The sequence below is a fragment of the Mustela nivalis genome (genome assembly GCF_964662115.1).
Source record: "Mustela nivalis genome assembly, chromosome: 18".
In the NCBI taxonomy this organism is placed as follows: domain Eukaryota; kingdom Metazoa; phylum Chordata; class Mammalia; order Carnivora; family Mustelidae; genus Mustela; species Mustela nivalis.
In genome coordinates this window covers 158,510-180,299 of record NC_139037.1, presented here as the reverse complement: position 1 = coordinate 180,299, position 21,790 = coordinate 158,510, and the positions used below count along the sequence as shown (strand labels likewise).

General features: G+C 56.5%; 2 protein-coding genes across 2 annotated transcripts; both read left to right on the top strand.

Moving 5' to 3' along the window:
• Positions 1-1,799: 1,799 nt before the first annotated feature.
• Positions 1,800-3,906, top strand: MC1R (melanocortin 1 receptor). The gene has a single exon (XM_082711577.1). It carries the CDS (start codon positions 2,279-2,281, stop codon positions 3,230-3,232), a length of 954 nt encoding a protein of 317 aa, XP_082567703.1. The 5' UTR covers positions 1,800-2,278; the 3' UTR covers positions 3,233-3,906.
• A 2,349-nt stretch (positions 3,907-6,255) lies between these two features.
• TUBB3 (tubulin beta 3 class III) lies at positions 6,256-16,126 on the top strand. Its single transcript, XM_082711368.1, has 4 exons — positions 6,256-6,552; positions 13,002-13,110; positions 13,634-13,744; positions 14,704-16,126. Exons 1-4 carry the CDS (start codon positions 6,301-6,303, stop codon positions 15,777-15,779), a joined length of 1,548 nt encoding a protein of 515 aa, XP_082567494.1. The 5' UTR covers positions 6,256-6,300; the 3' UTR covers positions 15,780-16,126.
• The last annotated feature ends 5,664 nt before the right edge of the window (positions 16,127-21,790 follow it).

Here is a 21,790-nt window from a genome sequence, read left to right as displayed (position 1 = left end):
ATGGGTCTCCGCTTGGACAGTTGTGGCCAGTCCTTACCTCCCAGGGGCATGAGAGATCAAGTTATCATTGGCCTTAAGATTATCTGGGATTTCATGCAGACATTTCCCTCATAACCGTAACTAATCACAAAGTTGAGAGTCTCCCTCCCGTGAAGTCCCCATTAGGCACATCAGAACCAGACGGGGAGTCTCGAGGCCTCAGCAGGAAGACTGGTTGCTGGCCAGAGGCTGTCCAGTTCTCAGGCTCTTTGAAGTCTCCAGCAGGGGCTGGGGGTGGGAGGAAGCATGTCCATCTCAAAGGCCTCATTTATGGAGCTGGAGATCCCGCGTCCTGGCAGTGTGTGGACACAGAACCGGGGGGGCCCTGGCAGACTGCCCCCAGAGGAGGAAGGTGGTCAGGAAGTTGGGCCTTGGTGACGGACAGCTGCGGTGTGAATCCTGGGCCCCATGTGGCAGGGACCCAGCTGGACTTCATGGCAGCGGTGCCTACACAGCCCCTCCCTGCTGCTGGGACCACCGCCCCTGACCGTGGTCCTGGGAACCTCTGCTCCCTTTGGGGTTCTCCGTCAGGAGGAGAGAACGGAAGGGGTGGGTTCCACAGAGGGCAAGGAGCTTGGTGTGGGGGGCCCATCCTGTGCCTGGTGCCAGTGGGGTGTGGGGCTGTCTTCTGTTCTCTGTGGGGAGATGGGCTGGGGTCCTTATGCTCTGCCAGCAACAGGCCAGCAGGTCCCCCTACATGCTGCCCTGTGCAAGCAGGGGGCCTGTATCCCCCAAAGATGGGACCAGAACAGACAGGAGATGCCCACTGGGGTCTGTGCACCAAAGACCACTCCACACAGCCACGAGGATGTCACGGAGGGCCCCCAGGGCAGGGGGACCCCCAAGCTGTTCAGGGGCAATTAACAAAGTTTTCTGGATGGGTCTGGGTGCTGCTTTCCTGGCCGTGTTTAGGTTGGAGCACCCACAAACCTGCGTATTCAGTTCATGTACTTTGATGTGTGATGTTCTTCAGCGAGAAGCACAAGGTGGGGGGGACAGCTTTGTCCTACCGGTGATGCAGTTGTAAGCGATGATTCATGTTCGGGAGTGGGCTGCCTGGCCCTGGGTGCGTTTGAACAGTAATGTCCGAAGGAGCCCGCCCCCCCCCCCCAGCCCTGCCACCACCACCCAGCCAAGCCCCGACCTCCTCCTGCCTCACGTTGTCTCCCGCTTCCACAAACCGTCTGGTTCCCCCTCCCACTTCCGCTCCCAGAGGAGGAACTCCAGTCTGCAGTGAGAAAGTGCTAGGAGCACCCTGGAGCAGGTGCCCACAGGCCCTCTGGGCTGGGCACCCCGTGGCTGCCTTTGAAGTGGTTTCTCTGTGGAGGAAGTGGGGGCTGTTGGTCACTAGGGCTGGTAGCTCTGTCCCTGCCCCTCCCCCGTGGGAGAAGGAGGCAGAGAAAGAGCCCTCCCTCAGGGCTCCAGGGACTGGGTGGGAGTCCTAGGGGATAGGGTTGCCCTGAGGAAGCATCTCACATGGGGTAGGGAGTTTGGGCTTCAGGCGGGGGGGGGGGGGGGTCGACAGCCAATGACTGTTCCCAAGGCACACTGGCATCGGGTGGGTGGCCAGAGATGAGAGATGGCTCCAGGAGGCAGTGGAGTTTGCAGGGAACCTGGAGCAGATGTAGAGGCAGCCCCGGGAGTGGCACAGGGCTGGGAGTACTAGTGGGCTGAGTACAGGTGACAGGGGAGACGTCCCCCAGAGCCCCAGTCTTCGGTGTCGCCCTGGCTGCCCCTGGTGCCTGGTGAATGCCGAGCGAGGGTGCTCTCCAACTGTGCGTCCAGGGTGCACGCCCGTCATGTGACCACCCTTAGGGGGAGGGGCTTTGGGGACTTGAAAGATGTGCAGAAAGGGTTCATTCTTTCTGGAACCTCAGCCCACCCCGGGCCTGGAGGAGCAGGAGGCCTGGCCAGCCACAACACAGCAAGCCGCCCAGAAACGTATGTCTGGACCTGAGCAACGGTACCTCCACAGAGGAGGTGGGGAGGGGGGCTGAGGGTCTGGAGTCCAGAGAGACTAGAAGCTCAGTCTCGAGGGCTTGGGGTCCTGGCTGGGAAGAGACCACTCTGGTGGGAGGCTGGTGTCTCTTCAGCGGGGTCATGGCCAAGTGGACGTGGGTACAGACAGGGAGAGGGTGAGTGTGAGGGCGGTCTGGGGGGACACGAGCCCTGCTGGTGGGGCGATGAACTGAGCGGGGCGCCTGCGAGTGAGGACCCCTTTCTGCTCCCCGGTGGGACTATGTCTGTGCAGGGCCCCCAGAGGAGGCTGCTAGGCTCCCTTAACTCCACACCCCCAGCCACCCCTCCGCTCAGGCCGCCTACCAACCAGACAGGGCCCCAGTGCCTGGAGGTGTCCGTTCCCGACGGGCTCTTCCTCAGCCTGGGGCTGGTGAGTGTGCTGGAGAACGTGCTGGTGGTGGCCACCATCGCCAAGAACCGCAACCTGCACTCGCCCATGTATTACTTTATCTGCTGCCTGGCTGTGTCCGACCTGCTGGTGAGCATCAGCAACATGCTGAAGATGGCCGTGCTGCTGCTGAAGGAGGCAGGCGCCCTGGCCGCCCCGGCCACCATGGTGCAGCAGCTGGACGACGCCATTGACGTGCTCGTGTGCGGTGCCATGGTGTCCAGCCTCTGCTTCCTGGGCGCCATCGCTGTGGACCGCTACATCTCCATCTTCTACGCGCTGCGCTACCACAGCATCGTCACGCTGGCCCGCGCCTGGCGCGTCATCTCCGCCATCTGGCTGGCCAGCATGCTCGCCGGCGCGCTCTTCATCGCCTATGACAACCACGTGGCTGTGCTGCTTTGCCTCGTCAGCTTCTTCGTGACCATGCTGGTGCTCATGGTGGGGCTGTATGTGCACATGCTGGCCCAGGCCTGCCAGCACGCCCGCCGCATTGCCCGGCTGCACAAGAGGCAGCGCCCTGCCCGCCAGGGCTTCAGCCTCAAAGGCACCGCCACGCTCACGGTCCTGCTGGGCATCTTCTTCCTCTGCTGGGGCCCCTTCTTCCTGCACCTCTCGCTCATGGTCCTCTGCCCTCAACACCCCACCTGTGGTTGCGTCTTCAAGAATTTCAACCTCTTCCTCACTCTCATCATCTGCAACTCCATCATCGACCCCCTCATCTATGCCTTCTGCAGTCAGGAGCTCCGAAAGACACTGCAGGAGGTGGTGCTGTGCTCCTGGTGAGGCTGTGGGCTGGCTGCGCTGCTCGGCAGAGGGCGGTGGCTGGGTCCCATGGCCTGTGTGAGCCTGAAGGGGCAGAAGAGATGATCTCCAGGGGTGTGGCCGCACAGACCCTCTGGGGCCTGAGAAAGGAAGGCACGCCAGGCTCCAGGAGTGGCTGTGGACAGTGGAGGGGAGGAGGCTGGAGACATGGTGGGGCCGCAGGTACTGGAGGCGGATCTCCGGCTTCTGGACGCATCTCTGCTGACTCTTGGAGCACTCCACCTCCACCCAGGGACTAGGCAAGCTCTGCACACTCACCTCTGCTCCCCCTGCCTGCTGGGACATGAAGCATGGGGGGGGGGGGGGCTGGACGAGCACTCTTCCCCTGGAGAGCCTCCACAAGAGGGGCTTCCTAACCAGCAAGAACTGGCCGCACAGGACCGCTGCAGGAAGCAGGGAGCTCCTGTTTGAGGCCAAGGGACCATGTCGACAGTGGAGGGGGTGCTGATCTAAGGCTCAGTGGTGACCAGAGAGCTGGGGGCCCATCCGTGTCTGATGCCTGTCCCCAGCGAACCAGGCCGGCCAACACCTGCTCTGGCCAGGGCAGAGGCTGTCGGCCTGAGTCAGAGACCAGTGTGCAGGGCCTCAGGGAAGCAGTGTGGTAATAAATGCTGTGCTTGATGCAGACTCCTGGCCCCCTGCCTGGCCTCTTTCAGAAAGTGCTTGAAGCTGGAGAGAGGAGGAAGGGGGAGAGGCGGGGCGGGGTTGAGGGTGTGGTCAGGGAGAAGTGAATCCCAGAAACCAGCCAAGACCCATGGCAGGCCTGCCCAGGTGAAGAGACCACAGCCCCCAAGGACCCAGAGCGCTTGAGGCCTAACCAAGGGGAGAGTGTGGGGACCCCAATCATACCCACCCTGGGCCTGGGTCTCAGCTTTCTCTCCATGGTGGAAACCCCAGCTCAGAGCAACTACAGTGAGAAACAGCAGCTGCCCTGGCCCAGTCACCTCCACCCGACAGCACCGGGACCGTCCAGGCTGCCCTCAGTTGCAGCAGGGGCACGACCACCATTACCCATGTGTGACCTCAACCTGAGCTCACCCCTCTCACACCCAGTCCTGCCACCCCTCCTCCATGTCTGCCCACAGTTTAGAGTGTGCTGGGGGTTGGGGTCTACTCTCCCCCTGCATAGCCCCCAGGGGAAGTATTTGAGGCAAGGCCTCCCAGAGTGGGGTGAGGCTGTCCAGGGATTGTCCAAGTCCAAAGTCCCGAAGGGAATGGCCATCTGGGGTGAGTACGGTACTGGCAGCCTTCAGGTCCTCCCTCTGTTGCGAACCTGGGATTCTCACTGGGGAGCCCACCTGGTTTCCTCCACAGGTACTGAGCCTACAGCTGACCCCTTTCCTGATGCAGGTTCGGCGGTGTCAAGGGTGATGGTATCAGCCAATTTGAAGGCAGGGCTGGTAATGCCTCAAGCCTTCGGCAGCCGCTGGCAGCCACCCCCACTCTGCCCCCAGCCAGGCTCCACCCCTGCTGGTAGCTTCAGCTCAAACTGCTGGCCTTGAGGACAGGCGCTGGTTCCTGGCAGGGCCAGTCTTTGCTGGGAGACAAGATAGTGAGTCAGCCTTGAACCTGGCACCAGAGTTCCCTGGGGATGGAGAGAGAGGTGGCCTGGCCCGACGCCATCACTCAGGAAGACGGGACAGTGGGTAATGGGGCTTGGCTAACAGGGTGCTGCAAAGGTTCTTCCTTTGCTCGGATGGGGAGGCGCAGCCAATTTCGGGGAAGAGCCAAATGCTTACCAAGGACTCCCGAGTAGGGGACAGGGAGGGCCCCCAGGCAGCCGGAAGCCAACCACAGAAAGCTGCATCATGGACACATTGTGGGGGAGGGGTGTCTCTCGAGAACAAAAGACCCATTTCTAGACTAGTCAAACTGGAGAGCTCAGGGTGGGGGGAAAGGGGCTTATGCGCGGCCACACCCTGTCAATGCACTCCGGAGCGCAGCCTAGACACAGACACACCACAGGCCTGTCCAGCTGACTGCTTGTGGGACCTCCATGTGCTGTGATCGGACCCTTCCTAGAAGATTCTGATACTGAAATATCAGAAGGACCTTATTATAAGGTGGTTTCACTACAGTGTCTGACCCCGGTAGAACATTAAGCCAGCGGTGTCCTGCATGTGTAATGTAATGTCTGTACTGTGAGTCTAGTTCATACCCTCCTTTCTCTTCTGACCAGTGGGCCCTCCTCCCCCCGCCCCCCATCCCAGGAATCCCCCATCTCGCCTTATGCACACTGTCTCCCCACTTAGCCTCTATCACCCTGTTGGGCTGGCCTCACTTGGACCAGGAGTCCAGGTGACACCAGGGCGTGAATCAGACAGATATCACTACCCACCATCCCCACCCTGTCAGTCCCTTGCCTGGCTGGTGTCCTTTGGATAATTCCTGACAGCAGTACTCACTGAGCAGCAGCTCCATTCCAGGCACTGTGCCTGGCAGGGGCCCAAAGCAGCCCCACGGACCAGGTCCAATTGCAATCTCATGGCAGATCCCTGAGAGGGGAGGGGCAGGTGGCATTCCCCACTGCAGAGAAGGGCCTCGAAGCTCAGAGCTGCCATTGTAACCCACCGTCCTTCTGAGCCCTGCCCCATGCTTTCTTCTGGAGGGTTCAGTGCCTGCTGCAGCTTTTTCCTGCCTCCCCCACCCCTAAGGGATCCAGCCGAGCTCAAAGTACCTTGTTTGTCCCTTCATACCACAAGACAGGGAGCCGGGAGGCGTCCTTCTCGCTCTTTGGGGTGGGAACCTGGGGTTGGTCCCTGAACGGGTGTGGGGAAGAAGGCCGTCTTTGCAAAGCTGTGGGTTGGGGCTGCCGCAGCGGTAGGACCCGAGAGGGCAGCCTGGGCGGGGTCCGAGAGCCAAGAGGGGCTTCTATTGTCCTCCCTGGAGCCCGCCAGCCCCTCCCTTCAGTGTGCGGGGTGGGGCCCCCAGACTCGCGCCCCGCCCCGCGGCAGGCCCCCCCAGGCCCCGGTGGCGGCGGGCGGAGACGGCGGGCGGAGCGCCGCAGCGCGCGGCCCAGCCGAACCGGGATGCGCGGTGCTGATGCTGCAGGGCCCGTGCGGCATTCTGCGGCGGCGTCCCCCGATTGGCCGCGCGCGGTGACGCCAGGCGGGCGCTGCGGGCGGGGGCCAGCCTATAAGAGCGGGCGGCGGGGGCGGCCGACCCTCCGCAGCCAGCCCCGGCCCGTCCGCGCGTCCCGCAGCCGCCCGCCGCACGCACCGAGCATGAGGGAGATCGTGCACATCCAGGCCGGCCAGTGCGGCAACCAGATCGGGGCCAAGGTGAGGACGCGCGCCGCCCCCGCCCCCACCCCGGCCCCAGTCCCAGGCTCCCGGCCCGGACCCCGGCGCGCAGCCCGCCTCCCCACACAGAGCCGGGGCCCCCGAGGGAGGGAAGCAGGGCGGCGCCGCACCCCGAGCCGCGCTTGCGACTGCGAAGCCAGAACAAAGGGACGAGCCGGGCCCGGCGGCCGGGGCACCGGGTTCCCTGCCCTGCCACGTCCACACCTGCCCGGGTTATCTCAGGCCTGCGGGAGCGCGGCGCACGTCGGCGGCTGAGCTCGGTCCACAGCGGCTGCGGCTGCGGGCACGGCCTGGGCGTGGCCCCTTTCTCTGGGGTCGCAATTCAGCCTGGAGCGAGATGGGTGGGGCGGGCAGGTTTGGGTGGGACGTCCCCTTCAAAGCCGAAAAATGATTCTGTCTGCCGTGTCCCTGCTTCCCCCAGGAACAGGATGTCCCCCACGCGGCCGAAGCCGCCCCCATGCCCCCACCCTCGCTGTCCCCCTCCTCAGCTTCCTGACCCCACCCTATTCCTTTGTTGGAGGAGGGGTTGGGGCCAGACTCGGGGTGACCTTGGTCCAGAACTGGACTCTCCCTCAGCTCAGCCAAGCCTGGGCAAAAACCTCCGCCCGGTTTGGACAGCACCCGCCCAGGGACTGTGGAGTGTGGGGCTGGGACGTAGGAACAAAGCCTCGCTCCTGGGATGGAGAGCGGCATCAGCACCGGGCTCCTCCCCTCCATTGTTAGTCCACCTCGCAGATGTGGGAAGAGGAGGGGGTACAATCCTCACTGGAACCTAGGAGACAGGTGTCACGTCCCCAAATTCAGGCAGACTGTCCCTTGCCCAAGGTCACACAGCCAGTGCGAGAGAGAGCCCCGCCACCCTCAGACATCCAGCCCTGGGCTCAGGCTAGGTGGGTGGGGCCTGCTGCCCACGGGGCACCCCGCAGAACAAAACAGGGGAATGGGGGTGGCTTTGTCAGGACCAAGGCCGGGGACGCAGGGTGGGAGTGGTGCAGGGAGGGTTTCCCAAAGGAGGCAGTGGGAGGAGACAGGACTTGAAGGGGAAGGGGCCTCGGAAGGGGCTCCTCTGGAGGCTGTTGCTATAGAAACCAGGAAAGAACAAAAAGCTAATTACAACGGGGATGGGGCAGTCTCCTGGCTGACATGTAAATTGTAACTTCTTGTGTAGGGTGGAGGCGACTTGGATGGGGTGGGGGTGGGCACCTAGGAGACTCCCTAATCCCCCAAGAAACAGCTGTGCCTGCCTCCAGGAGGGGGGCTGGGAGGGAGGGAAGCCTGGGGGGTGGTGGTCTCAAATCAAATCAGGACTCCTGCGGCAGTCACTGACAGCTGCCCTGGCCAGGTGGGAGGGGCGGAGGGCTCATTAATGTGGCCACAGGGGCCAGGCCTGCCCTGAACATCTGCTCCTTGGAGGGCCAGGGGTCACTGGGGGGAGGGCGGGCAGCCCTGAGTTCTGCCTGAGCTTGGGGGAGTGGTGATCTGGTTATACACCCTTCCTCTGTATGGCTGGGACAGATGCACACCAACCAAAGGCAAGTCCACACCTGGAGCTGTAACTGGGGTGGGGGAGGGCACAGGGGTGGCAGCAGGGGAGGGAGGAGGGCAGTCAGTAGCCTGAGTGCTGGACAAGTGTCCTTGGCTGAGGTTTTTTCCTGCTTCTTAGAGGTGTGGCCTCCTGGGTTTGCCCATTATTTTTAATTCTTTTTGGGTCGATTTTCTTACTTCATGTTGTTTTAAAAACTAGTATCTGATCCTTTCTAGCAATTCAAACCAGAGAGAGGTGGATTTTTGGGGGAGAGGAATTGTTTCTTTCTTTTCACCACTGCCTTTTTTGGTGACCAGTGACAGCAGTTGAGCTGTTTCTTTCTGGCCTCCTTGTCCTCCGAAGTTTCCAGAGACCAAACTCAAAGAAAGTTCTCCAAGCCCCTGTGCCAGGCCCCATGGGTAACTTGCAGGCCCAGCAGATGCTGCCATCTGCCCTGTGGACAGGCTGTTCATTGACCATTTCTGTTTTCTGACCCCATCGTGGCTGTGGGCTCCCTGGTGAGGGGAGTGGGCAAACTTCTCCTTCTCAGCACCAGCTGCAGCTGACGGGTGGGCAGGGGCGGCTGCTCTCCTGTCTGCCCCTCCCGGAGTGGAGCCTGGCCCAGCCCAGCCCCTGCTCTAGGGAGGGATCTGGCTGTGGGGGACGGAGAGAGGTCAGGCGACTGGGGCCGGGAGAGAGGTCACCTCCCCAGAGCGGTAGCTCGCCGGCATTACCCTCTTGACAGTGGACCTCTGAGTTCTGAGCACGGTGCCTGGTGTCAGACCCATCACCTCACTGAGATGCAGTGACAGAGGGGATCGCCCTTCCCCCATGGGTTGCCACGGGAAGCTGAGGCACCGCCCAGGAGGGATAGGGCAGGGCTGGACTCTAGGTCTGCGCGGATCCATTAGGATGGGCGGGGACTCCCCCCTCCACCCCAGCACCCACACCGCCGTCACAAAACTGGCGGATGAATCCGGGGACCTCATCCTTCTCTGGGATGCAGGGCCATCCGGGAGCCTTTGTCTGAGTCCCCTTCTCTCGGCCGCTGGGCGGAGCCTCGGAAGGGCGGGCCCTGGCTCCGACCGCCAATGTGGGGAGGGATTTCCTGGTTTCCTTGAACCCGCCTCCTAAATGGGTCAGTGTTAGCGCTCGCGGTGCTCCGGCCGGGGAGAGGCTTCGAGATCCTGGAAGGGTCTGACGCCTGCCGGTGAATCTGCAAGCCCTCCCTCCGCGGAGCCGCTGCCCTCGCCCCGCTTGCCCAGGCCGACGCCTCCCCGGTCCAGGAGCTAGGACGAGGCAAAGGATCAGCACCACGGACAGCGCCAAGGGCGCGGCGCGGCCGGGGTTTCACCTCGGAGCCCAGGTCCCCCCGCCGTGTGGCAGTTTTCTCAACTGTAGTGATGGTCATAATTATTTCTTACTTAATTTACAAAATTGTATTTTGTTATTGATTAAATATTACGTAATATTTTTACTAATACGATACTTGTTTTAAATCACATTTTTGTTAGTTTTAACCTCAAAAACAATTAATATATTCTTCTAAAAAGTTGAAACATTGCAGATAAAGCCAAAGTGCCCATTTAGCCACCTCATGCCCCTAGGTCCTGCTCTCCTGGGGGGACAATTTTGTTTTCCATTCTTCCAGCCTGTTTTCTGTGCGTGTGCACCTATGTATATCTTTGTAGAAAAACAGCATCTTTTTGAGGGCCCCTCTTTTACTTTATCATTATGCAGTGTGCCTTTCCCTTAAGGGTGTGTCTCGGAGATGTGTTCCTATCAGTGATGATATTTTATTGCACCACAGTGTCCCAAAATATATTGATTTTTTTTTTTTTTAGTATACTGGCTTTTTATTTTTATTTTATTTTTAAAAGATCTTATTTATTTATTTGACAGACAGAGATCACAAGTAGGCAGAGAGGCAGGCAGAGGGAGATGGGGAGGAAGCAGGCTCCCGCCGAGCAGAGAGCCCCATGCGACGCTCGATCTAAGCACCTTGATCCATGATGCCCGGGATCATGACCTGAGCTGAGGGCAGAAATTTAACCCACTGAGCCACCCAGGCACCCCAGTATATTGGCTTTTTAAAACTTTCATTTTTATTTGCTATCTGTGCATATGGTGTTACAGATTTAAATAACATCTAACCTTCTAACTCAATGAAGCCACCATTTGCTGAATGCATCAGGCCTTGTGCTAACCCCTTAATGAGGGTACTATTATTGTGTCCACTTTACAGAGGGGAAAACTGAGGTCCCAGGAGAGGGAGCCAGTGGTCCACCCTGACGGTGCTGGGTTCTGGCCCATCACCTCCTGAAAGACCATGATTCCCAGAGATGTATTTCCGATAACTCTCTGCAGTTGTACTGGTCGGACGGTGCCCAGCTCACTCCCTCCCGGTCCGCTGCAGGGGCTGTGGTGTCCCTGAAACCAGAAGTCTGGGGTGTCTCAGAGATCTGGGGACCAAAGCTCTGGCTCCTGCCTTCATACAGGCCTCAGGCTGAGGGGGGCCAAGGAGATCCACGCGGTGGTCGGCAGCTCGGATCAGGCCCTAAAGGCCTCAGTAACATTTTTGTATGTGTTTTTTTTTCTAATTACAAAATTAAAAAAAGTTTTTTTTTAAAGATTTTATTTATTTATTTGACAGAGATCACAAGTAGGCAGAGAGGCAGGCAGAGAGAGCGAGGAGGAAGCAAGCCGCCCGCTGAGCAGAGAGCCTGATGCGGGGCTCGATCCCAGGACCCTGAGATCATGACCTGAGCCGAAGGCAGAGACTTTAACCCACTGAGCCACCCAGGCACCCTGCTGCATGTTTTATAATAATGGTAACACTGTCTGTGATGATCAGAATTTAATAATTTATTTATTTTAAAAAAATATTTCTTTAGGGGCACCTGGGTGTCTCAGTGGGTTAAGTCTCTGCCTTCAGCTCAGGTCATGATCCCAGAGTCCTGGGATCAAGCCCCGCATGGGGCTCTCTGCTCAGTGGGGAGCCTGCTTCCTCCTCTCTCTCTGCCTGCCTCTCTGCCTACTTGTGATCTCTCTCTGTCAAATAAATAAATAAAATATTTTAAAAAATTAAAAAAATATTTCTTTAAATATTTCTCTTAAAAAATATTTCTTTTTTTTTCTTTTCTTTTTTTTTTTAGAGATTTTATTTATTTGACAGAGAGAGATCACAAATAGGCAGAGAGGCAAACAGAGAGAGAGAGAGAGAGAGAGGAGGAAGCAGGCTCCCTGGCGAGCAGAGAGTCCAATGTGGGACTCGATCCCAGAACCCTGAGATCATGACCTGAGCTGAAGGCAGAGGCTTAACCCACTGAGCCACCCAGGCACCCTTAAAAAATATTTCTTGAAAAATATTTCATTTGAAAGAGAGAGAGCGAACGAGAGCACTAGCAGGCGGGAAGTTCAGAGACAGAGGGAGAAGCAGACTCCCCGATGAGCAGTGAGCCCAATGAGGGGCTCAGTCCCAGGACCTGGAATCAGGACCGGAGCCGAAGGCAGACACTTAAGTGACTGAATCACCCAGGCGTCCCTAATTATCAGAGTTTTAAAAAATATTTTTTAACTAATCTTTTGTTGTTTAGAAACTAACATGGGACAATTCCAGAAGAGCCAAAGGATATATAGTGAGAAGAACTTTCCCCTAACCCAGACCCACATTCCCAGGCCCAGGTCCCTAGAGCGGATACCTCTGGGCCTGTTAGACGTCTATATAGAGATAAACATGTGCACACTGGGTTCTAACTGCATTTCTCACTGAGCTGTCTTTTACGGGCACATGACTCCCATGTAAGGGTCTGTCACTTCTCCAGGCCTTCATACCATTCATCTTCTGAAAGTCACTCCAACCCTGAGGAGCAAAGGGGAGGGGCCCTGGGAAGTCACACCGGGTGTGACTAATGACCCTCTCTGCATGGGCCCACTGTGTGCCACATGGCTTGGAAATGTCCTTGGGGTGAGGGCCAAGCTCTGTGCAACCTTCCCTTCACCCAGGGGATGTGGCTTTGTGTGCTGACATATATGAACCCATTCACATGCTTTGCACGATTAACTGGCTTTATTCCCACAAAGACATTTTCCCCATCAGGCCTATGAACAGATGTGGACCCTGAGGCACAGAGAGTCTAAAGGACCTGCCCAGGGTCACACGGCTGGGAAAAGGTGGCACAGCTCCTGAATGTGGGCCCTGCTCTGTGCTTTTATGCCCTGGGAGCAGGTTTTGAGAAGCACTATGGGTTCCAGCTCAAGGGGGAGAGGGTGGGTGGCAGCAGGCAGTGGCCAGAGTGAACCCTGGGAGCTTGGGCTGGGCCAGCTCTTCGCAGACAGGCCGGGAGAATCAGGCAAGTCATTCCCTATTCAGGGCCCTTGTGGTTCCCGCTGGTTGAGGCTGACGATGTGCCAGACCCTGTCTCTGAGCATCCTTTGCCCGGACACTAAGGGGCACGTGTATCCCGGACTCTGTCTTTGTCAGTTACTATAGGCAGCTCTTTGCCTTCTCTGTGCCATGGTTCCTTTGTCTGGAAAGGGAGAATAAAGAAAACCACCCCGAGAGGTTGTTGACTACCAACGCCTCATGGAGGAACGGACTGAGCAGGGCTCCTGGTTAGCGAGTGCAGAGCTGAGTCTGGGGGGCCTGGGTCTGTGTCTGCTGAGCCCTGAACCTCTCTGGGGGCGCCAGGCACCATGGACATACAGGCAGTCCATGTTCATGTCTACTGGGATTGTTTTCTGACAGGTGACCAAATTTGGGGCTCTTCTCTGAAGTCACTCCAAGGGGCCAGTGCAAGCTTTGAGTCCAGGCCCCTGATTGAACAGACATGGCTGAGGCTCTGGCAGGGAAAGGGCTGGTGGGGGTCATAAGCACCTGCCAACCCTTCCTCTCCCCCTGCAGTTCTGGGAGGTCATCAGTGACGAGCATGGAATAGACCCCAGCGGCAACTATGTGGGGGACTCGGACCTCCAGCTGGAGCGCATCAGCGTCTACTACAACGAGGCCTCTTGTGAGCACCCCCGACCCTGCGCTTGGTCTGGGAGGGTGGGGGAGGGCGCTGGGATGGCGGGTCTCAGCATCTCTGCCCCCCTATCGGTGGTTTGGCAAGTATGACCCAAGACTCACAAAACAAACATGGGGAGCCCTAGAAACTGCCACCATAGTGAGGTTCAAATATCTGGGATCCTCCCTTGACACTTGCATAGTCTAGGGGATGGACAGGGCTGGGCAGGGTCCTGGAGGCTCCTCAGAAGACCATGGGAGAGTCCAGTAGGGGCCACTTGGCTGCTGGCGTAAGATGATGTCCATAGTGAACTGGAGAAATATTAACCTGCCCCTGTCAGTGTAGTTCACAGTCCTGGGTGGCTGGTGTTGACCGAGATCCCAACTTCACACATGGTTCCAGCCTCTCTGACCCCGGAGTCTGAGCACCTATGGGGACAGCCTGACTCTGGCAGGCCAGGGCAGGATTTAGAGGTCAGGAGGAGCCCCTGACCCTCTGTGACCCACATAACCCACCCCTTTCCCCTCAGCTCATAAGTATGTGCCTCGGGCCATTCTGGTGGACCTTGAGCCCGGAACCATGGACAGCGTCCGGTCTGGTGCCTTTGGACATCTTTTCAGGCCTGACAACTTCATCTTCGGTAAGTTTCCCTTGTCTCACACTCTGATGCAGACCAATAAGGCAACACAGGCAAATAAGATCAGCAGAAACAACAGGGCAGAGTCACCCCTGGAAGGACAGAACTGACTTTCCCATTTTGCATTTGGCAGCAGTGGCACAGAGAAAGGGTTCTGCATGGGGAATAGAAACCACTTGGTGTTTCAAGCAGAATGATGGGTGAGACAGAAAGCTCAGTTTATAGGACCACCACAGAGCTGGCAGACGGGCATCGGGGTCCAGAGGACTCAAGTTCACGGGCATGAAGCATTGCTGTGATCAGGAGGGCCTCACCCCAGTTCTGTCTTCTGAAGCTCAGCACCCCAATTGATGGGCACCAATCCACAGTAGACCCCATGCTGCAAGGGATTCTGGGGTTCTGGGGGCTCTAGCTGATGCTTGCAGCATGGCCAACCAAAGGCTGGAGGGGAGGACTGAACGACTCACCCAGAACCTCCCCCCCCCAGGGAGGCAAAGCAGGAGGTGCCCCTCCAGCTTCTCAATTCTTTTTTTTTTTTTAATTTTATTTATTTATTTGACAGAGAGAGATCACAAGTAGGCAGAGAGGCAGGCAGAGAGAGGAAGGGAAGCAGGCTCTCTGCTGAGCAGAGAGCCCGATGCGGGACTCGATCCCAGCACCCTGAGATCATGACCTGAGCCGAAGGCAGCGGCTTAACCCACTGAGCCACCCAGGTGCCCCAGCTTCTCAATTCTTGTCTAGAGCCCTGGTACCTGAGGACACCAGGCAGTGGGGTCCCCAACACGCATCATGGTGGGCGTGGAGGGCCATGGAGGGAGTGAGGAGTTGTGGGCACCCCCACTTCCCAGACAGGAAGCAGACACAGAGATTCCATGGTTGCTCTCTGGGATGGGCTGCTCAATTGGCTGCTGTAGGTCTAATGAGTCTGTGCCACCCTCCTGCCACCCCCCCGACCCCCACAGGTCAGAGCGGAGCTGGCAACAACTGGGCCAAGGGGCACTACACGGAGGGCGCCGAGCTGGTGGACTCTGTCCTGGACGTGGTGCGGAAGGAGTGTGAGAATTGCGACTGCCTGCAGGGCTTCCAGCTGACCCACTCGCTGGGCGGGGGTACAGGCTCGGGCATGGGTACCCTCCTCATCAGCAAGGTCCGGGAGGAGTACCCGGACCGCATCATGAACACCTTCAGCGTGGTGCCATCGCCCAAGGTGTCGGACACGGTGGTGGAGCCCTACAATGCCACGCTGTCCATCCACCAGCTGGTGGAGAACACGGACGAGACCTACTGCATTGACAACGAGGCCCTGTACGACATCTGCTTCCGCACCCTCAAGCTGGCCACGCCCACCTACGGCGACCTCAACCACCTGGTGTCTGCCACCATGAGCGGCGTCACCACCTCCCTCCGCTTCCCAGGCCAGCTCAATGCCGACCTGCGCAAGCTGGCCGTGAACATGGTGCCCTTCCCCCGCCTGCACTTCTTTATGCCGGGCTTCGCGCCGCTCACCGCCCGCGGCAGCCAGCAGTACCGTGCGCTCACTGTGCCCGAGCTCACCCAGCAGATGTTCGATGCCAAGAACATGATGGCCGCCTGCGACCCCCGCCACGGCCGCTACCTGACCGTGGCCACCGTCTTCCGAGGCCGCATGTCCATGAAGGAGGTGGATGAGCAGATGCTGGCCATCCAGAGCAAGAACAGCAGCTACTTCGTGGAGTGGATCCCCAACAACGTGAAGGTGGCCGTGTGCGACATCCCGCCCCGGGGGCTCAAGATGTCCTCCACCTTCATCGGCAACAGCACGGCCATCCAGGAGCTGTTCAAGCGCATCTCGGAGCAGTTCACGGCCATGTTCCGGCGCAAGGCCTTCCTGCACTGGTACACGGGCGAGGGCATGGACGAGATGGAGTTCACCGAGGCCGAGAGCAACATGAACGACCTGGTGTCCGAGTACCAGCAGTACCAGGACGCCACGGCCGAGGAGGAGGGCGAGATGTACGAAGACGACGAGGAGGAGTCTGAGGCTCAGGGCCCCAAGTGAGGCGGCTAGAGGGCCGGAGCCAGGCTGTGGCTGGGGCCCCAGAGGCCTGACCCCAGAGCCGTGTCGCCATTAACACCTCCCCAGCCTCGCCCCTGCCAGCTCCGGCCGCGGCACCCTAGGCTCCCAGTATTTATGGCATCCCCACCCCACGTGAGTCCCGTCTCCTCACCATAGGTCAGGGCCACTTCTGTGTCTGCTTTGCTGTCAGCTCCAGGCCTGTGTTATGGTTCGTTTGGTTTTCTTTTCTTTTTTCTTTTTTCTTGTCTTTTCTTTTTTTTTTTTTTTAACTGGATTGTGTTTTTATTTTGGGGCGGGGGGATACTTAATAAATTTATTGCTGTCAGATATCCCTGCCTGGTGCTGGAGATTTCTTTTTATTCTAGAAAGTTGGGTCCCAAGGTGGGAGGATGGGCTGACAGGAAGGCCCAGGGCAGGGAAGGGCCATTGTCTCCCAGGCCGCTGGCTGGGGCTGGCCTGTGCGGAGAGCCTATAGGTTCTGAAGGCTCCGCAGCTGGGAGCTTCCAGAGGCAGAGTCCTGGAGATGGGCCATGTGCTGCTGAAGCCTCACCCCAGAGCTGAGCAGCTCGCCCTCCACTTGAGAGCGCTCCCTCGTCTCCCACGGGGAGGCCCACGCTCCAGAGCTTTCCTCTGGGGGGCCGCCAGACGCCTGAACCAGAGGTGGGGAGGGAGGACGTTGAACACTCCGCAGAAAAGTGTGGTATGTTGGAGAGTTCAGTCTTGGGCCCTTGGGAAGGGGTTGGTGGGGGTCAGTGAGCTGTGGCCACTGTATCCAGGCGTCACCCCCACTCCCACTCTCCTGGAGGGGAGCCCTGTGCTGGCCTCATGCGCCCCCTGGTGGCAATTCTGTGTCCGCCGGCACGGGCACCTGGAAGGGGCCCACCACAGACCCAGCTCCGGCTGCATTTGCCTTCTCACACCCAGTCCCTGGAAGCCAGGGGTTTCCTCCAGCCTAGCTCCACCTGGGACATCAAAGTGGCTTCAGTGCCGGTGGCACACTGGTGCCTGGCCCGTCTTTGCAGAATAAGGAAAGCCAAGGAGACCATTGGCCCTGAGGCAGGCTAGGAAACTGAAGCGCCCAACGCGGTGCAAGTCTTGGGCTCTTGTCCTGACACAGGCTGGGCCTCTGGGGTCCCCGAGTAGTGGAGAAGCACATTCTAAAGGCCAACACTCTGGGGGCCTGCTGTGTGCCTGGCCACACTTGCTTGCTACCCCCAGAACAGTGTCCCTCACCCCACCCATGCACTGGCCAGGCCACAGCGTCTGTGACAGACATGGCCATATGGGGAGTGGGGATCTGTGCGCTGCTCTGGGCCACCGCAGCTGGGTCCTCACTGCCTAAGAAGCGGCAGAAGTGCCTGAGTCTCGTCCCCCAAGGCCTCACTGGGCTGCTGTGCTCCACACGGTGGCGGGCAAGGGTGTCTACCACACAGGCTCTCAAGGCTTCCGGGCCCCAGAAGAGTTGAGACACCTGCTCAGTGTTGACAAAATTCCGTCTGGCCCGTGACACTCACAGATGCTGCTCCTGGGCCCCAGGTCCTCTGTCTTCCCGGGTCTTCTTCTGAGAGCTCAACACACACAGCTCGCTTAACCCTCATGATGATTCTATGAGGTGCGCGTCTTTCAGGCTGAGAAACGGAGGCTCCGAGAAGGGACGGTGTTAGTCAGCTGGCGAGTGGCACAGCCGAGTGTCCAGCCCTATCCATGGGGCCTGAAATGGCCAAAAAGCGTACTTCCCTCCTGACCACTGACCCCCCAGCACAGTTCAGATGAGTCTGGCCTCCCTGGGCCACCCTGCCTTGGTGGAGTTGGTTTTCAGGCCAGTCCACTCACTTCTCCTCCCAAGGCCCACAGCCCAACTTAATACAAATGTATTAAGGTGCATTTTGGTGGGGACTGTGTTGGTGGGGATGTGAGGAGGTGAAGAGGTGGGAGCCCAGCATTCCCAGACCCCAGCCCATCCCTGCTGCCCGCCAGAGTTCATCTGCAGCAGGGGTTTCAAGCTTTCTTTCCCAGCCTACCCCTTCTCTGCCAGCTGGTTTTCCCTCGTGAACCTCCAGCTGTACTTTCTTTTTTTTTTTTTTAAGGTTTTTATCTATTTATTTGACAGACAGTGAGAGAGAGCGCATGATCAGGGGGAGGGGCAGGAGAGGAGGAAGAGCAGGGAACCCCACACAGGACTCCAGGATCACGACCTGAGGGATGGCAGTCGCTTGACAGACTGAGCCACCCAGCTCCACCGCTGCCCCAGCTGTACCTTCTTCTGAGGAGGAACTTAGGTCTTTGCTGTTTTCCACCAGTCAGTTGTCATTCCCTCCATCTCGGACACCGGACATTGGACATCGGAGGGGCTGACCCAAATCAGCCCTGTGCATTACAGGGATTCCTGACCCACAATAGCCCTAAGCTTAATGAAATGGCAGCTGCTTTATGCCATTGAATTTCGGAGTGGTTTTTGTTAAGCAACAGCTAAAAATAGAAACATGTGCGGAGTGGCTAGAACAGCATGTGGCCCATAGTAAAGGCCATGAATGTCTGCTCTTAAACGGACCCATTCATGCTAGCCAAAGAAGTTTGTTTGCAGAGATGCAGGGCAGGAGGGGGTGGGAGAGGCCACTCCCCACCTTGAGTGGGTGGCTGCTCAGGCTTGCTTGAACCTTCGAACAGGGCTCTGCTCAGCCCAGCACCATCCAGCGTGGGCTGCACGTCCGGCTGACATTTAGGACAGTGGTTTCATTGGCTGGTTCACCCCCAGCTCCACCTGCACTTCAGCCTAGGTGAAGGGTCAGGGGTGTCCAGACCTGGGCACACTCCCAGCCTTCTTCGGCCCTGCCTGCCCCTCTGCCTGGTCCCCTGCAGGCAGTGCTCAGGGTTTAGGAGACGACTTCATGCCTGGGTAGGGCTGCCAGAGCAAATACACGGTGCCCAGGTAAATAGGAAGTTCAGAGAAACGACAAATGACATTCCATTTGGGGGCATGATTATAGTAAGCGATTATACCTCCATTGCTAGACCCAGTAATCCTAGCCTAGGGACCCCAGCAAGTCTGAAGCTGAGCCTTTTCTGGGAGACCACGCCAGGTGGTCTCGAGCTCTTCACCCCCTTGCTTGCTTCTTATATGGCCCTAGGAAGCAGGCACTTACAGATGAAGAAACTAAGGCAGGAGGCAAGTGAAACTGCCCCCAGGTTGTCCAGCTGCCAGTGGCAGGGCTACAGTTTGAAGGGAACCGGTCGGGGGCTGAATCATCATCCTTCCTCCACCCCTTGGGGTTTTGAGTTTGAGCCCACACCAGGGGTAGAGGTTACTAAAACAACAAACTTTTTAAAAAGATGCTCAATGTTACTAATCACCAGGGAAACGGAAATCAAAACCACAATGAAATACCATTTCACACCTGTTAGGATGGCTGTTGCCAGAAAAATAAAAGATGACAAGTGTTGGTAATGATGTTGAGAGACTGGAACCTTTGACCTTTGTCTATGGGAATGCAAAATGTGCAGCTACTATGAGAACAGTATGGAGGTTACTCAAAAGCTTAAAACTAGAGCTATTATATGATCCAACAATCCCCCTTCTGGGTATTTATCCCCCATCAGGGATGCCTGGGGGACTCTGTTTGTCAAGCGTCTCTGCCTTTGGCTCAGTTCATGATCCCAGCACCCTGGGATCGAGTCCCTCCCTGGTCAGGCTCCTTGCTCAGCGGGGAGTCTGCTTCTCCCTCTCCCTCTGCCTGCTGCTCCCCTGCTTGTGCTCTTTCTGTCAAATAAATACATAAAATCTTTAAAAAATAATAAGAAATAAAATAATTGACATCAGGATTTCAAAGAGATATTAACACTCCCATGTTCTTTGCAGCACTATTTACAATAGCCGAGTTTTGGAAACAAACCAAATGCGTGTTGACAGATGAGTGGATAAAGGCTCATTGGTGTATACAGTGGGATGTTCTCAGCCTTACGACAGAAGGAAATCCCACACACATGGATGAACCTTAAGGACACGGTGCTAGTGAAATAAGCCAGACTCAGAAAGACAAACGCTGCATGATTCCATTGGTGTGAGCTATCCAAAACAGTCAGACTCCTAAAAGCAAAGAGCAGGATGGTGGTTTCTAGGAACAGGAGACAGGGAAGAAGTGCTAATCAACTAGTACCATTTCAATTATGCAGGATGAATAAGTTCTAGAGATCTACCATACAAAACTGTGTCTATAGTTAGCAATGCTATATGGTATACTTAAAAATCTGTTAAGAGTGTAGATCTCATGATAAATGTGTCCTTACCACAATAAAATAAAGTTTTTAAAGATTTTATTTATTTATTTGAGAGAGAGCACAAGCAGAGGGGAGAGGGAAAAGCAGGCTCCTTGATGAGCAGGGAGCCCGACATGGGGCTTGATCCCAGAACCCTGGGATCATGACCTGAGCCAAAGGCAGATGCTTAACCCACTAAACCACCCAGGTGCCCCAGTAAAATAAAATTTAAAATAAAAAAAAATAATGTCACTACTCTGTTCAAAATTCTCCAGTAGAGAGATTGATGACATCAAAAGTCTGTGAGGACGTGGAGGGACCACAATGTTCATGCCAGTGGGAATGTGAGACAGCACAATGACCATGGGAGAAAGCTTTCCAGATCCCTAGAAGTTAAACACACTCTTACCATATAATCCAACTGTTCCACTCCTAAGTATTTACCAAGGAGAAATTAAAGTGTATTTCTACACAGAATTATACACAAATGTTTATAGCAGCTCTCTTTGTAATAGAAAACACTGAAAACAGCAGTGATGTTCGTCAGCATGTGAATGGATAAACCAGCTGTGGTCTGTCCACACTGTGGAATCCTACTTAGCAATGAGAATAAGCTGACACCTGACACCTGTTACAAAAGGAGTCTCAGAATATTATTCTGAATAAAAGAATCCAAACTAAAGAAGAGTATATACGATAAGATCCCATCTCTAGAAAATTCTGGAATGCAGTACAATGCACTGACCCCAAACAGGTCTGTGGTTGCCTGGGGCTGGAGTTGGGAATAGGGAGGGAGGATTGCAGAAGGGCACAGGGAAACATTTGGGGATGATGGCTAGGTTGACAATCTTTGTCAGTTTTTCAGGTGTATGCACATGTCAAAACTTATTAGGTTGTATACTTACACACGTGCGGTTTACTGTATCTCCATTAGACTTCAGTAAATCTTCCAGTGGCTCCATCTTGGCACAAATCAAAGCCAATGTGTTGGGATGCCTGGGTGGCTCCGTGAGTTAAGCCTCTGCCTTTGGCTCAGTTCATGATCTCAGGGTCCTGGGATGGAGCCCCACATTGGGCTCTCTGCTCTGCAGGGAGCCTGCTTCCTCCTCTCTCTCTCTGCCTGCCTCTTTGCCTACTTGTGATTTCTGTCAAATAAATAAATAAATCTTAAAAAAAAAAAAAAGAAAAAGACAATGTGTTTACAAACACTATAGCTTTGCCTCTCACTTCATCTTTCTCCAGCCTTCCACTTTTACTAAACTCTGGCCACACTGGCCTGCTTTCTGTTCCTCAAGGGTTTCACACTCGTGGTTTCCCTCTGGACGCTTTCCCACAGCTCTACTGTCGTTCTCATCTTCTTACCCTTTGGGTCTCAGCCTGATCCTGGTGTCCTCCTCCCCTGTACTTGCCCATGACCTTGTCACCCTGTTTCTTTCTTTCTTTCTTTCTTTCTTTCTTTCTTTCTTTCTTTCTTTCTTTCTTTCTTTCTTTCTTTCTTTCTTTCTTAGTGCCCATCACATCTCTTATTAACTCCCGTCTTTGTGCACCATCTGTGTAGCTCCTCAAGGGCTGGGGCCTTATCTGTCTTCTCACCACTGTCCTGGGGCAGCAGATACTGGCTCGGTTTAGCGGTTGGTGCTAACACACATCTGGGGAGTGGGACATCTGCCAGGTGAAACCTTTTACCTCTCAGGGCTGGGTTCACCCAGGGATTTATCCCTTCCTTAGTCCTTGTAACT